Source organism: Stomoxys calcitrans, chromosome 5, assembly GCF_963082655.1.
Source record: "Stomoxys calcitrans chromosome 5, idStoCalc2.1, whole genome shotgun sequence".
Taxonomy (NCBI): domain Eukaryota; kingdom Metazoa; phylum Arthropoda; class Insecta; order Diptera; family Muscidae; genus Stomoxys; species Stomoxys calcitrans.
Genome location: NC_081556.1, coordinates 6,828,128 through 6,844,931, shown reverse-complemented (window position 1 = coordinate 6,844,931; position 16,804 = coordinate 6,828,128). Strand labels below are relative to the sequence as shown.

The following is a 16,804-nucleotide window of genomic DNA, read 5'->3' as shown; positions in this document are numbered from 1 at the left end:
TGACTTTCAACAGCTGTGACAAGTACGGTCAAAATCGGTCTATAACCTGATATGGCTCCCATATAAACCTATCTACCGATTTGACTTCTTGAGTCCCTGGAAGCCGGAATTTTTGTCCAATTTGCTGGCGGTGTTCTGTTACGACTTTCAACAACTGTGCCAAATAAGTTCCAAATCAGTGTATAACCTGTGATAGCTCCCATGTAAACCGGTATCTCAATCATCCTTGTTCGGTTCCTTGAAGCATTATTTTTGGTGGTTTGCCAGAAATTTGGTATGTAGAATAAAATTATGCCCTTCAACTAAATTTCTTTTGTATAAATTTTTAGCAGAATCCATGGTGGTGGGTTCCCAAGATTCGGCCCGGCCGAACTTAACACGCTTTTACTTGTTTTGGTTATTTTCTTCGTAAATTGCACGCTTTTGCCTGCCAACTTATTACCAACCAAAAATTAAATGATAAAGGTAACCCATAAAACACATCATAAATAAAAAAATATTTTTATTTCATATACAAAAAAAAAAACACAAAGACAATAATAAAATAATTTGATCTCAACTCATACTCCCGAATTTTGTTTGATCCAAGAACGCAAGGCCCCCACATAGGTGTACATGGCCGGTTTGCCTTGGGCACCACAACCGAAACCCCACGAAACCACCCCGAAAAGCTTATTGCCCACAGTCAAAGGGCCACCACTGTCACCCTGGCAGGAACTTATCTGGCCACTGGGATGTCCAGCACAAATCATGCGATCTGTAATGCCAGGAATATTTTTGGGATTACAAAAATCACGACTCCACAATTGAACTTTGGCATATTTCAGCTTATTGGGCAATTGCAATTGGCCGTTGATGGCACCAAAACCACTAATGGTGGCCATGGTATCAGCGGCGAAGTTTGTATCCTTGTCGGCCAATTCAATTTTGTTGATCTTACTAGAGCCCAAAGTCACAGGGCTGGCCAATTTGATGAGGGACAAATCATAATCTTGAGTCTGAGAATTATATTGAGGATGCATTATGAATTGGGCCACATTGTAGGTTTTACCCTCTCCCGAGAGCAGATCGGTGGTGCCCACCACCACCTTCATATTAGCAGGATTTTGACCAATGGTGCAATGGGCAGCAGTTACTATGAAATTCTCCGAAATCAAAGAGCCTCCACAGTGATGGCGACCCTTCATTTGCAAGGAGACCTGATAGGGAAATTGGCCGGCAGAGGCAAATTCACCACCAATGATGCGGGTATCGTCACAGGATATTTGGGCCACCCACAAGGCCATTAGAATAGAACGCAATAACATTTTTGTTTTGTTTTTGAATCGAAATAGAATTTGCACTGTTTCCTCAATGCGACGTTAGATGTTTTTATATAGCTGGCCCCCACAGAAATTTCAAAGCCATTGACAAAGGCCCAACACTAGTTGTTAGATATTTCACAGAAGGGTGCCAAAAATAAAAGTTCTTCTAGCGTCAAGTCAATAAAACCATTTTTGACCTAGATTTAATTTTTAGTATCACTGCCTGGCTTAGGTGTTCTTATCACTATCTCACATGCAGGCAAACATGTTGACTTTGGCAATTTTTAAATTTCCTATGGCGAGGCAATCACTGCCCCACTTCAAGGCAAGTGTAAAATTTGAAAGTTTCCATCAAAAAAAAAAAAAAATTTAATGCAATTATTTTATTTGATGTCCATTGCTAATCATCCAAATATTCTGCCAGGTCTCGCGTTTGAAAATATTTTTATAATTTTGCACACAAACCACGAATTCAGTACCAAATAAAGTGTGTATCTTAAGATTTTCGGCGGCCAGATTGCGATTAGTGGCCATATGGGTTATAACCAGGGGTTGATTGCTCTAAAAGGAAATCAAAATACCCAGGGTAATCTCTTCATTCGGGGACATATCGTCCCCTAACCTCAAAAAGATGTAAGTGCCTATGTGTTTTTAAGCCACTGACATCTTTTGGCGGTTAGGGGACAATATATTTGTTAAAAATTACCGGCAAGGGATTGCCTTCGGTTTCAAAACGTTTATGAGGATCCAGGTGCTGACAATACCAATGGGTGTAGGCCAAAGGCACAAATTTGCCGGGACCACAGTTCTACAACAAGATGCAAGAAATATTTAAATTAAATTCAGCAAACTGGGAATCACTTGTCCACCTTTTTTGCACACAATCCCAGTGTTAGGTTGATTTCACCAAATTTCCTTGACTCATAATTGCTATGTATGGGCGAAGTCAAATCCCAAGACTTTTGTGAAGAATACAACAACAAAGGCTCGCCTCCCCCCAAACATTGCAAACGAAATGGTTGTCCATATTTTAACAACTCTTCTTTGGGAATTCTGAGCGCTGAGTTATCCTCCCACCCATCACCAGCAATGCTGACTATGCGAAAGGAATTGCGAATACAAGGCCTTACAGATGGCGCCAGTGTCAAATCGCATTCCTCATTCATTTGTTGGCTACGACGCACCACTCTTTCATTAATGCTTACCGAGAGAGCGGGGGAATTTTTTGCGTTGCGAGAGTTATTGCAAATCTGCATATGGACTGGCAATAGCTGAACTATATCACCAAAACTTATGGTGTCTCTGGGTGTTGACAATTGGATTTCTTTGTGAAAATTTTCGTACAATCGTCGAGTCTTTTCCACCATTAATTCACCGCGTTCTCGCAGTGACAAAAAAGTTTGTAGTTTTTCCTCTTCCAAGCAAATGTCCTCATACCAATTGCCCAAACGCACCACGGGACGATAGGTTGAACGTGTTACAAGGGACATTATAGTCTTAAATTTGAAAAACAATTAAAAAAAATTAAAGAAAATATTGAAATGTCTATGCACTTAGCACAAAACGTAACACAGTGGGATACAATCGAGAAAAAATCGATCGCTTAACAAATGACCACATTATTGCAATATTAGTCCAAATTGGACGAACATATATATGGGAGCTATATCCAAATCTGAACCGATTTCGTATGTGTCTATTTCTCTTCCTTCTGGGTGTTACAAACAAATGCACAAAGTTAGAGTACCCTTCATCACAGTAGGTATATCAAAATAAAAGCGTGCTAGGTTCGTCCGGGCCGAATCTTGGGAACCCACCACCATGGATTCTGCTAAAATATGGGAGCTATATATGGTTAGAGACCGATTTTGACCGTACGTGGCACAGTTGTTGGAAGTCATAGTAGAATACCATGGGCAAAATTTTAACCAAATCGGATGAAAATTGAGTCTTGTAAGGACTTAAGAAGTCAAATTGGGAGATCGTTTTAAATGGGAGCTATGTCAGGTTATAGATCGATTTGGGCCGTACTTGGCACAGTTATTGGAAGTCATAACAGATCACCATGTGCAAAATTTCAGCCAAATCGGACAAAAATTGCGGCTTGTAAGGGCTCAAGAAGTCAAATCGAGAGATCGGTTTATATGGGAGCTATAACAGGTTATAGACCGATTCGTACCGTACTTGGCATAGTTGTTGAAAGTCATAACAGAACACCATGTGCAAAATTTCAGTCAAATCGGATGAAAATTTAGGCTTCCAGGTGCTCTAGAAGTCAAATCGGGAGATCGGTTTATATGGAAGCTATATCCAAATCTGAACCGATATGGCCCATTTGCAATCCCCAACGACCTCTATTATAATAAAGTATACTCTATGAGGTCCCAGATCACTATTTCGAGGGGTTACAAACGGAATGACTAGATTAGTATATCCCCATCCTATTGTGGTGTGTTTTATACAGTAGGCTATAAAAAGGTGTTTAGCCATAATCCTGAACCAATTCAGGCAGGTGCTCAATAGGTGCTCAACCTGTCCGTCATGTGATTTCAAAGTCCTGACATTGCAATTGACTGTTAGAAGCCCTATCAGTAGTAAAAGCGATAGCTCCACCCCATCTAGGGGAGGTCTTCGAAACATACCAAATTATTTCATATTGGTGAATAGCACCGACTTTATCATTCCGAGGTCTACGTCAATCCCATTGGCCAATCTTGGCAGCATACTATATGCTCTCTGAACGGCCACACACCAAGATGAAAACGTCATACCCGTTGCCAACAAACTTTAGGCCCCTCCTATTTAAACCTACCATCTTGAGGGTTATGTCTGGAGCTAATAGAACTTTTAAACATTTATAAATTGGTTTTTTTCTTGCTTGACACTCAAAAATTAATAAACTTCTTTCTTTTGCTCTGATTGGCCGAAGCAAATTTGCCGAAAATTTGTCCTCTTTATAAATTTTGTCATATCAAGTTCCCCAAAAAGATGCTTTGTTGTAGCAATTAGCCGATGCGGCCACTTTATAAATACGCCTTGGCTTCTACTTTTTTGAATGCTCATATAATGAATCACCCTGTGTTACAGTTTTAAAATAATTTACCTTGCGAGCACATAGTTCGAGAAGCACTAATAATTCTTATGCATGGTTTATGTCTTAGCTAAGTACATAGCCAGTAAAAAAAACCAAGACATTTACAATAGCGCCACTATTGATAAATTACAGATAGATAAAGATTTTGAAGTTCACACATTGACCGGATGGTGGCGCCCGTGATAATAGATAAATTTGAGCTATCTAAGTACATACATGACGCAAGCAGAATTTTGCTCTCAATTTCATGCAGTTTGCGTGGTTTTACATTTTCTTCATATCCATTTCCTTTTCCGTTAAGGGAACTATGGCTTAATGCGCATTTCGTGAGTCTAAACTTCCAAATTGTGTATCTTTTTTCGTTTTTTTTTTTGGTATTAATAAAACATTTTTTAACTTTTTTAGCAGAGCGGCTTGCTTTGAAGAAGCATATTGCCGTTTACCAGAAAATAAATCAATGTTAGCTTTATTAATCGTGTACTTTTTAATACAAAACAAGTAAAAGGGTGCTAAGCACCATGGATCGCATTTGTCAAGTTCTTTGAATGACTTTTTATACCCACCACCAAAGGATGGGGTATACTAATCTAGTCATTCCGTTTATAACACCTAGGACCCCATAACGTATATATGTTCTTTATCGTCTCGCCATTCTGAGTCTAACTAGCCATGTCCGTCAGTCCGTCTGTCACAATCACGATAGAGGTCGAACGTGTAAAGCTAGCTGCTTCAAATTTTGCACAGATACTTAGTATTAGTGTGATGTTGGTCGTTGGGGATGGTCTATATCGGTTCAAATTTGGATATAGCTCGCCCCTGGAAGCCGCAATTTTTGTCCGATTTGGCTGAAATTTTGCACATAGTGTTCTGTTATGACTACCAACACATGTGCCAAATATGTTTTGAATCAGTTCATAACCTGATAAAGCTCCCATACAAACAGATTTTCAGATTTTACTTCTTCAGCTCCTATAAGACGCAATTCTTTTTAGACTTGGCTGAAATGTTCGCAATTACTTTTCCTATTATCTTCAACATAGGTGCGAAATATAATCTTAATCGGTTCATAGCCTGATATATTGGGTTGCCCAAAAAGTAATTGCGAATTTTTCATATAGTCGGCGTTGACAAATTTTTTCACAGCTTGTGACTCTATAATTGCATTCTTTCTTCTGTCAGTTATCAGCTGTTACTTTTAGCTTGCTTTAGAAAAAAAGTGTAAAAATAGTATATTTGATTAAAATTCATTCTAAGTGCTATTAAAAATGCATTTACTTTCTTTTAAAAAATCCGCAATTACTTTTTGGGCAACCCAATAGCTCCCATATAAACCGATTTTACTTCTTTGGTCTCTATAAGTCGTAATACTTATCCGATTTGGCTGAAATTTTGGTCTCCAACATCTAAAACAAGTATGGCCGGTCCATAGTATAACAATGCTTATCCATTATTCTTTTTTGCCCGATATATCTATCGGGCGAAATACTTGACAAATGCCATCCCTATTGGCAGGTATATAAGATACGGCCTGGTCGAATTTTGCACGCTTTTACTTGTTTTTTGCTAATATATTAAAAGGTGATTGTGTAGATTGTGTGAAGGTTAAACGAAACATGAATTTACTGAAAAACACCTATTGCTAGTAACGATAGACATCTGTTGTTAGCAGTGGTATGCATATTGATGGGAGGGGTATACAAACCTGGTCATACCGTTGGTAACTTCTTGAAATATTTGAATTAACATGAAACTTTGTTTTAGACGAATGCATCACATATCAGCATAAATCTAAAATTTGAAGTAGACTATCACCGGTATTCAAAAAACTTAATGTAGATATGAAATAGGTTTATTTGACTTTATGGAACTGTCAAAAAAATTGGAGTGGTCCGGAAGGAGCAATAGGCTATATTATTTTTTGATATCTCAAGGGGGTGGACCCTTCACCTTAAACCAAAAGTACCACCTACAAATAAAACTGGACCGACCGGAGCAATATGGGACTCAAATGAAAGGTATTCGGGACTAGAATACAAAAATGATATCAAAATTTAGGTCCAAGTACCTAGAGGGCTGCCCCGACCACAAAACCCCTTAAAATAAGCATATTGGACGAAAATGACAATATGGGACTCGAATAAAAGGTATTCGGGAGTAGATTACGAATACCTTTCATTTTGATATTCTTAGGGGGCGGACCGTCCCTCGTTACCCCAAAAACACCAACCAAAATCAAGGTTGACCGATTGGGACAATATGGGTATCAAATGAAAGGTATTGGAGAGTAGAATACGAATATGTTATTAAAAGGAACTCAGGGGTCACCCCAACCCCAAAAGATACCCAAACAAACATATTGGACGTACATATCAATATGGGACTCAAAGGAAAGCTATTCGGGAGTTGATTACGAATATGATATAAAAAACGAGCAAACTTTATAGACATTGTGGTCGAGGAAAGCGTTGTACAAAATTTTGGGAAGCTTGGTCAATAAATGTGCTTGTAGTGGCTCTAGGAGTGTAAATCGGGCGATATATATATATATATATATATATATGAGAGCTATATCTAAATCTGAACCGATTTCCATGAAATTCACCATTAATGTCGAGAAAATCCTTCCTAACAAATTTCAAGAGAATCGGTTAACAAATGATCATTTTATTGCATTATTACTGCAAATCGGACGAAGATATATATGGGAGCTATATTAAAATCTGCACCAATTTTTTCCAATTTCAATAGACTTCGTCTCTAGGCCGAAAAACATGCCGATACCAAATTTAAAGACGATCGGATGAAAATTGGGATCTGTAATTTGTACACAAATTAACATGGACAGACAGGCGGACAGAGAGACGGACATAGCTAAATTGAATCAGAAAGTGATTCTGAGTCGATCGGTATACTTATCAAAGGGTCTATCTCTCTAACTTTTGGGTGTTACAAACTAATTCACTTATAATCAAGTTATAATACGCTGTACCACAGTAGTGGTGTAGGGTATAATGATGTCTTAGTACTTGCGGGTCGCCCCACCAAAACGTTCACCAAATGCGAATTTTACTCGATCATAGCTGTATAAGGCTCAAATAAAAGGTATTATGGAGTTGATTACGAATATGACATTAAACTTTGTGTCCGAGAATCTAGGTGGTCTTATTGAGAGGCGAGTTCAGTGAACATTTTATTTCACGTTCGAGACCGGTCAAATGGCCGCCTAGATTCTGCGATCTATTGTCTTAAGACTAGTTTTTGTGGGGCTATGTTAAAGCTCATGTCTATACTGACAAGCTCGCTTCAATTAACGCATTGGAAGAAAACATTGAAGCATTTATTCGTGAGATGGCGGCCGAAATGATGGAAAGAGGTCGTCAAAATTGGACTAAGCTGGAGGACCACTTGAGGCGCAGTAAAAATCACATTTTATAAGATATACTATTTAAATGTTTTTCTGTAGGGTTTACTTTCCCAATGCCTGTAATTCATAAAGTTACTGCCTCGCTACACTTCCTTTTATATTGTAATTCGGAAAACAATATTTTTCGGTTTCATTTTTGGAACAACCCGCAGAAGTTTTTGTGCTTTCCCCAAAAATGTTAATAGTTGAATATTTTCAATTAAATTTTTAATTGATCCAATTACAAAATTAATTGCATATTTTGAAAATTTTTTTAATTCGATCAATTACAAAATTAATTGAAAATTTGAAAAATTCAATCATTTTTTTAATTGGATCAATTAAAAGAGTTAATTGGAAATTTCAAAAATTTTTAATAATTTTTTTAATTGAATATGCAATTTTTGTAATTGAAAATTTTTTCAAAAAATGTGATTGAATTTCCATTTTCGTGATTGAAGCAGTTTCAATTAAAAAATTAATTATTTTCGTGATTGAAAACAATATTTATTTTTTTCTATGTACGCAAACCAAAAATGTATCTAACAACATCATTAAAGGCTACGTGCAATTTATTCCTTTTAAGTACATCAGAACTGTAGAAATCTGTAACCATCTACGAATGCCAGCCTATTTCCATAATGTGGTAGAAACCATGTCTCAGAGACAGCAATAATGTCAACAACGGATTTCTCGAATAGCGAAACTCATCAATTTTGTTCTTAAGGCTCTGAGCTTTTATGTGAACAATTTTCAGTCCTGGCTTCTGTCGTGCATCCGTTATAAGGATAATTTCGATTTTATCCTGATCCCCACAAACTCCAATTTAGGATGATGATGTCTATGGAAGATATAAACTACAACAAATTTCATATATGGACCATCGAAGAAAAGATATCTGTAGATAGGTGTAGGTGATTGATATTACATTGACATGGCATGATTTATAACACTTTGGAAATTGTAGATATCCACCAAGAGATTGTGCGAATGCAAACCCCGTGTTCAAACTTTAGTACAAGTATATTAATTTATACTGATTTTTAATTTCAAAATGTCTCTATAAAAAGCAAGAACAACCGATGGTGTCTGCAACAGTTTGGTTGAATACGCGAATTTGGAAAAAATGTTCATTTATTATTTCCTAGTTATTTTTTTCATCTCGCCAGATGTGAAGGCTCGGCGTTATGTCTTCGTAACGGATAATTATGAAATTTTCTCTAATTGTAAACATGATCCGAACACCAATGGTATACACGATTTGTTGGATCTATCCAAAGCTAATTTCGAGGTTGGTCCTAACTCGATCCTTATATCTGGTGATATGAAATGCGCGTGGAAAGGAGTAGAACCAAACGATCGCGTAAAGGTAAGTGTTTCATTGGTGCCATTTACTCTTGAAGGTATTTTTCTGAGGCAGGTTTATTGATGAGAAAAATCAGACTTGAGTAATTTGTTCCCTCTAGCCGGCCGCCTTATGATTCGGATGAAGTCTAGAATGATATTCGCCTTTCCTGTATACAGAGCGACATTGGCGATCTGGCATTGCAGTGTCCTATCAACAGCGTTATCAGCAAGCTAAGGTTATGCATTTTCAGTTCCAGGATGAGTAAAATCCCTTCTTCCACTACAACATTGTGGGCACTGTCAATCAACCGACCTTAAGCTTAGTCTTAGAGTAGTGTTTAGCTACTCTAGGTACGTTCAGCAAATCTCAAGCGTCTTTTTAGAAGACAAGACGGAAAACTAATCAGTTATAGTGCTTTGCAATAAAATCCACCCACCACTCTTTGATTTAGATATAACACAGCTCCTTAAAATCCTCTCAAGTAACTATATATTTCGACTTGGCTGAAATTTGGCTCATAAACTTATCTTATGACTCACTGCATCAGTGCCAAGTTATATCCGAATCGGTCAATATGGTGATATAGGTACCGATATCCCGATATGACTTCTTGAGACCAAAATAATTGAATAACAAACTCGATTAATAAGGGTAACTGAAACTCCTCTTGCCACTATTTTCACAGCGTGCCTAGGATTTTCATATACTCCGATAGCCTGGCAGGAGGCAAGGTTGGTGTTTATACCCAAGCCCTGCAAGGCAAGTTATGCGACACCTTTCTATTTAAACCATGGAACGCATTTTGGATACCATGGTGAAGAGTATGACATCCAGCAAACTGCTTACATACAAATAGCATGTCTATGTCTAGGGAAGGTCGTTGGCCACTTCCTGCACGAGGTTGTGCATAAAATAGAAGAATCCTTCGATGCCAAGACGTACACATTGGCGGCGGTTTGCATTGACATCGAGGGGGCGTTTAAAAATGTGTGGACCGACACATTGATGCAATCCTTAGACCAGTAACGGGTGGACCGGGTCCTTAGAGATTGGATAAACCATATACTAAGGAACAGGTGGCTAAATTTGCCACAGCGGGCATTTTATCGCCACTCCTTTGGGTGACCACCACTAATAACCTGTTACGGATGCTGACTGATGAGGGATTTAAACCCGTCTGCTATGCAGATGATGTTATAATACTTCTTGGGGTAAGAAAGCGAACCAGCTATGCGGAAGGGCCGAAAGGGTCTTGCATATGGTATATGACTGGGCTAGACCCAGGGGTCTCAGTGTTTACCCAGGGAAGACAGAAATATGCTTGTTCACGAGGAAGACGAAGGTGGGCCAATTTGACGCACCACGTTTCCTCAACAAAATGATTTTGAAATCTGATAAGGTCAAATACTTAGGAGTGATCTTGGATAGGAAACTTAATTGAAAATGTCACATTCAGGACCCTACTGAGAAGGCTCAAAGATGTTGGATGCTATGTAGACGGGCCATAGGATCGAAATGGGGCCTGAATACAAGGATAGTCTACTGACTATATAGAAGCGTGATTAGACTAATACTTACTTACGCCTCAGTAGTTTGGTGGACTTCTATGGAGAAAAAGTGCAACGTTAGGACCATACAACAAGTTCAGAGAACATGTTGTCTTGGCATAGACGGAGCGATGAGGACCACGCCCACTATGGCATTGGAGACTATTCTAAATATCTCCTTCTTTGACATGCAGATTAGGTGTGAGGCAGCCACTGCGGCTATGAGACTTAAGGCGATGGGAGATTGGATTGAGGATGGGAGCAGCTCATACCATCGCGGTATAATCGAGGCGACTATAGGAAACCTGGAAAGAAGGGAAGATGTTTCCGATCGGATTCAGATACCTGAGACGACGCTTGAGGTCGGGTGCGAGGCACCAGCGGCACAGTCTTGGATTGACGGAGCCCTAGTATTGCCATCTGGAAGATCATGTTACACGGATGGATCAAAGCTAGAGGACTGCATCCTCTTTTCAACCTGACCTAACCTAACCTAATAAGGGTACATTTTTAGCAGAATCCGTGGTGGTGGATTCGGGCCGGCCGAACTTAGCACGCTTTACTTATTATTATTTAGATAATTTATGTTGAGGTAATAATTTTTTAAAATTTTTTCAACAAAATATTAATTTATGAAAAAATTTAAAAAAAATATAAAATCTTTTTATTTCCCAGGCTACTTTACTTTTGCAACAAAAAAAAAAAATAATTTTTTTATATTATATGACTATTTAGCGAAGAAAAGTGGATTTTAATGACATTGACATAAAATGGCACCTGCTGTCAAAAGTAGTGCGATTATAGCCATAAATTAAATTGTTTTAATATATTGGGTTGCCCAAAAAGTAATTGCGGATTTTTTAAAAGAAAGTAAATGCATTTTTAGTAAAACTTAGAATGAACTTTAATCAAATATACTTTTTTTACACTTTTTTTCTAAAGCAAGCTAAAAGTAACAGCTGATAACTGACAGAAGAAAGAATGCAATTACAGAGTCACAAGCTGTGAAAAAATTTATCAACGCCGACTATATGAAAAATCCGCAATTAACCCAATAGAAACCACCAAATGCAACTAGATATGGTTTCCAGAAATATCACTACTAAGAAAAATTATTGTCTGATTTTTTAAGATGATGCGAACATTGTTTTTACTAGTTTCATTCGTCCACTTTACGCCAATGTAATTTTCATAACGATACCTTCTTCCCAACTCGAGCTGGAATTTTTTTAAAACAGCTCTATTTTTGGGTATTTTTGTAACCATTCGTCATTAATGGGTTAATTTGGGCACAAAATTTGATCAAAATCAGTCCAGCTTTGGAAAGAGTTCCCATTTATATTTTTCATCCGATATGGAGTTTTATGGCTGTAGGTATCACAATTTTGTTGGGGTATTTGCAAAATTGTACATGCTCTCGCAGATTCATTGGTGTAGGGTAGTATAGAGGCGGCACCGCCCGACATTTGCATTTCCTTAATTGTTTTTATTTGAGTTTTCCCATATAACTTATTTTTGTTAATTTCTATTGCATGCCTAGTTGATAATCGAGTTATTTAAATTTTCACGTGGATATTGGCAATCAACGCCATTTACAATCATAACGATGGACTTCTGCAAGGAACAGTTCATGCCGAAAAAATATTGGTATGATAATTGGACACAATACATACCCGAGGAAGAACGCCTATGTGTCACCAACTTTGGGGTACGTTGAATCTATGACTCTCCTTACCCATTTCTGTCTTAATTGAGCCTTTGTTTTTGTTATAGCATATCTATCATATGCAGGAGTACGAATTTAGACTTATTTTCGATTTAACGATTCAAGTTAATGGACTTCATAAAATTGAATTCAAGGCCTGGGCTTACGATGAAGACAATAAGCTAAGAAATACCTCTATATGTTTTGAAATAGAGGGTTACTTTAACAGGATATAGGAAAACAAAAAAAAAAACCAAAGACGAAGGAAAAAACTTAGACCAAACACCGCCGTTAACTAACGAAAAATCAAAATTAGTGACATTTTGTTGAAAATATAAAATAAAAATTGGGTTTAAAATTTGTTTTTATTCATTACTAACATCTCATATATGTATGTCTTGTATTGGGTTGCCCAAAAAGTAATTGCGGATTTTTCATATAGTCGGCGTTGACAAATTTTTTCACAGCTTGTGACTCTGTAATTGCATTCTTTCTTCTGTCAGTTATCAGCTGTTACTTTTAGCTTGCTTTAGAAAAAAAGTGTAAAAACTTTACTTACTTTTTGGGCAACCCAATATATCTTAATAAAATACTAATAAATTATAGGGTGGGGCGAAAATTTAATTTTCTGAAATTTGAGGGAAAACTGAATGGATTCTTAAAGAAGAGTCAAAAATAGAAGACACGTTTATAGGGGTTTTAAAGGTTTATATGGAGAATCAACCTTAACAGGGAGAGGAATTGTCCCCTTTTGAAATTTTTGGTAGCAATTGCTTAGAGTATGGAGGGTATGCGTTTGAAAAAAACTTGTGACCGATTTCTTGATGTAAGATTTTAGACCCATAAAAGTCATATTTGTCAATTGTCAAATTGTGCTTGTCCTTTCGATTTCCATACCGACTATGGCCTTGAGCGGACTATTTTAGGATGAAGCTGCCATATATTCCCTATCATATAGAGTCCATAAATGCCGCATTTGTTGCTTGATTTAGCTGAAATTTTGCATAGAGAGTTTTGATAGGCCCGTCCACCTTAGCACTGCAATCACATGGCAGCCGGTTGTACGTAACGGATTAACCCGATGGAATCCACAGCAAGGGCTACTGCCTCAGTGTACACCACACTGCTATAACAACAACAACACTAACATCACTCTTGCCACCATTTTCAAAAATGCCAGATCTAGGAGATTGGTGCACTGATTTAAGCAATATTTTGTATACCACCTTATGGTGTCCCATAAACACGAAATTGGTGTCAAATAACCTGGGGGGACGCCCCATCTCAAAACCCATTCGAACGGATATGTTTACCGATTGGGACAATATGGGTATTAAATAAAAGGTATTTAGGAGTAGAATGCGAACACGTCATAAAATGGCCCCCTAAGTGTGGGGGGTCCCCCACCCCAAAATGCACCACCCAATAGGACACTTACCGCTTTGGGCAATATGATTATGATGATTATGATTTGATACCCAAATGATAGGCCTTTAAAATAAAGTACAAATCTAACATAAAATGTATTCCTTGTTGTCTGAGGGGCCTTCCCACTCCCAAATGACTGGTATTTGCGAGTAGAATATGATTTTGATATTTGAAATTGGGTCCAAGAATCCTTGGAGCCGTCGCAAGCCCAAAAACGTCCCAAAAGTGCCCCAAAAATCAAAGTGGACCGATCGGGACAATATGGGACCCAAATGAAAGGTTTTTGGGAGTAGAATACGAATATTGTGTCAAAAGATTGGATTCAAGTACCTAGGGCGTCGAGCTAAGAGTGCAACCCCAAATAATTGAACCGATCGGATAATATAGGACTCCAAAAAAGGTATTCGCGAGTAGAGTATAAATATGATAAAATTGGATCCATGTATCAAGGAAGCCTTTCCAAGCCTAAAACCAGCCCAAAATCAAAGTGGGCCGATCGGGACAAAATTGGCATTTGAGTCCCATAGCTAGTCTTATACATAAAAATCAATTTGTGTTTGTATGTTCCGTATAGACTCTTAAACAGCTGAATTGTTTACCTTGAAATTTTCACAGAATGTATAAGTTGGTCTGGAAGGAAACATAAGCTATATGATTTTTTAATGTCGGAAGGGGCGGACGCTCCCCCTTATCCCAAAAACACCACCCAAATTCAAAAGCGGACCGATCGGGCAATATGGGTATCAAATGAAACATATTGAAGAGTTGAAAACGAATATAGTTTTAAAATTTATGTCTAAGTACCCAGCGGGACGCCCCTATCCCAAAACTCCCCTAGACAGACATAATGGACGTTCATGTCAATATGGGACTCAAATGAAAGGTATTCGGCAGTAGATAACGAATATACATAAAAATAATTAAGTTCAGGTAATGGGTAGTGTCCCCACCCCAAAAGGGCATATTAGCTGGCCATAGCTATATTGCACTCAAATGAAAGCAATTTGGATTAGATTAGGAAAATTACATTAAAATTTGCATTAAGTATATTGAAGTGGCGCTTAATCTCTTTAAAACACCTCAAATGGGTTATTTGAACCATTATAACAATATGGGACTCAAATGAAAGGTATTTGAGAGTAAATAAAAGGAATCAAGTTATAGGTAAGCTGCAAAGGTCTAATTTCCCGAACATATCAATAAAAGGCTCAAAATAAAGGTTTTTGTTAAAAAAAACCCATTTGAGAACTATTTTCTGGGAAAAGTGGCGGAATGTCAGCCGCAACCCCAAAACGCTCTCCAACCCGTACATATTTATCGACCACGGCAACTTTGGGCTTAAATGAAAGGTATTTGGGAGTAGGCGCAAATTTGACATCCATATTTGGGCAAAGTGTCTGAGGTACCATCTCAACCCCAAAAAGCACTCCCCGCTAAATGGATATAAAGACCAATCACGACAATATAGAGCTGAAATGAAACAGGACTTCTTTTACCGACTATGGTCATATGGGGCTCATATAAAAAGTATTTGAGATTATAGCACGAAACTTATATTAACTTTAAGGGCCAAGTGTCTGGGTTTCACTCCCAAAATACACCTAAAACCGGACATATTTTCCCACTACAATATAGGAATCCAAAGAAAGGTATAAGGGAGTAGAGGAAAAATTTGCCCATGAACATTTCATTAAAGAACAGAGGCCAACTTCTCACGTATCAATGAGTCCTGTCCGATTCATGCATAAGCTCAATCATAAAGGACCTCTTCTTAACACTACTTCTATGTATGGCATAGAACCTCACAAATGTCGCCAAAATTGGGAGGGGATAACCACCACTTTTCCAATGTTCTCGCCAGGATTTGAACTCATGCGCTTAGCGGACTTGCTTACCTCTGCGCATCACGTACACGAATTCGACATCCACTTTTGGGGCGCAATGTCTCCATCTACCAAAACAGGACTTATATAGGACTTGCTATATAGGGCTCAAATAAAAGGTAAAAAAGGCGCTGCGGAGCGGACCGGGTTCGACTAGTGTTTTGTATATTGGGTTGCCCAAAAAGTAATTGCGGATTTTTTAAAAGAAAGTAAATGCATTTTTATTAAAACTTAGAATAAACTTTAATCAAATATACTTTTTTTTTAAAGCAAGGTAAAAGTAACATCTTATAACTGATAGAAGAAAGAATGGAATTACAGAGTCACAAGCCGTTGAACAAATTTGTCAACGCCGACTATACGAAAAATCCGCAATTACTTTTTGGGCAACCCAATATTTACCTCTTACTTTTTCTGGACTTTATTTTGTGTTTCGCAGTTGAATTAATAAAACATTTTGAATTTTTTTCAAAAACTTTTTTTTATTAATTAATTTTCATAGTTGTTCCTAATGATTATCTATTGTATATAGATATTGACACTACTTTATCAATTATTTAAATATAATGGTATACTTAGAATAACCCAGCAAACATTTTGTGTTTAGATGAAATTATTGCCTTTAAATAGAATATATGAATTTCGTTTTGGAAAAATGTATAGGAAGTTGTTAATAATGAAACCCAGGCGAGAAGAATTTAAAAAAAGTCGTGGTTAGTTGGCTGTCTTCTCATAATGTTAGGTTGGGTAATAGTGGCAAATCTGCATACAGCCGCAGAAAAGTAACTTTTGTCTGTTGTGTTACCATAGATTTGAATTTAATGATGTTCTCTGCTTAAGGAAGATTCCATTGGCGTATTTAATATAGAAATATGGTTTGCTGGGTTGCTTTTATTCCATTTCAACATATTTTGTTTTCATATAAAATTGTTGTATCATTCATTTTGTAGTTGTTGTTAAATTATTTATACAATATTTTCTTTGTGTTTATTTATGTAATTTATTACGAATTATCATATTACACATAATTAATTGTAGTCTCATTATATTTTTAATTTTTTTTTTCAGTTTTTCAGACAATGGCATGGTAGG

General features: G+C 37.3%; 3 protein-coding genes across 3 annotated transcripts; 1 reads left to right on the top strand and 2 right to left on the bottom strand.

Annotated features, from left to right (window-relative positions):
• Nucleotides 1–532: 532 nt before the first annotated feature.
• On the bottom strand, nucleotides 533–1,572 carry LOC106095115 (trypsin-1). Its single transcript, XM_013262365.2, has one exon. It carries the CDS (start codon nucleotides 1,305–1,307, stop codon nucleotides 561–563), a length of 747 nt encoding a protein of 248 aa, XP_013117819.1. The 5' UTR covers nucleotides 1,308–1,572; the 3' UTR covers nucleotides 533–560.
• Nucleotides 1,573–1,672: 100 nt separating this feature from the next.
• LOC106095103 (cilia- and flagella-associated protein 161) lies at nucleotides 1,673–2,852 on the bottom strand. Its single transcript, XM_013262356.2, has 3 exons — nucleotides 2,174–2,852; nucleotides 2,011–2,112; nucleotides 1,673–1,865 (listed from the first exon to the last, which is right to left on the bottom strand). Exons 1-3 carry the CDS (start codon nucleotides 2,792–2,794, stop codon nucleotides 1,683–1,685), a joined length of 906 nt encoding a protein of 301 aa, XP_013117810.2. The 5' UTR covers nucleotides 2,795–2,852; the 3' UTR covers nucleotides 1,673–1,682.
• A 4,894-nt stretch (nucleotides 2,853–7,746) lies between these two features.
• Nucleotides 7,747–12,709, top strand: LOC106095126 (uncharacterized). The gene is made up of 4 exons (XM_013262375.2): nucleotides 7,747–7,813; nucleotides 8,971–9,170; nucleotides 12,237–12,404; nucleotides 12,470–12,709. The coding sequence occupies exons 1-4, from the start codon at nucleotides 7,747–7,749 to the stop codon at nucleotides 12,635–12,637; spliced, it is 603 nt and encodes a 200-aa protein (XP_013117829.2). The 3' UTR covers nucleotides 12,638–12,709.
• The last annotated feature ends 4,095 nt before the right edge of the window (nucleotides 12,710–16,804 follow it).

Bases quoted from the DNA above. Each gene is read 5' to 3' on its own strand.
- LOC106095103 (XM_013262356.2), bottom strand. From the start codon at position 2,794: ATGTCCCTTGTAACACGTTCAACCTATCGTCCCGTGGTGCGTTTGGGC. The intron at 2,113-2,173 runs GTGGACAAGTGA...ATCTTGTTGTAG, and splicing joins TGGGATTGTGTGCAAAAAAG to AACTGTGGTCCCGGCAAATT. The intron at 1,866-2,010 runs GTAATTTTTAAC...ATTTCCTTTTAG, and splicing joins CCGAAGGCAATCCCTTGCCG to AGCAATCAACCCCTGGTTAT.
- LOC106095126 (XM_013262375.2), top strand. From the start codon at position 7,747: ATGGCGGCCGAAATGATGGAAAGAGGTCGTCAAAATTGGACTAAGCTG. The intron at 7,814-8,970 runs GTAAAAATCACA...TCATCTCGCCAG, and splicing joins GGAGGACCACTTGAGGCGCA to ATGTGAAGGCTCGGCGTTAT. The intron at 9,171-12,236 runs GTAAGTGTTTCA...TTGCATGCCTAG, and splicing joins AACCAAACGATCGCGTAAAG to TTGATAATCGAGTTATTTAA.
- LOC106095115 (XM_013262365.2), bottom strand. From the start codon at position 1,307: ATGTTATTGCGTTCTATTCTAATGGCCTTGTGGGTGGCCCAAATATCC.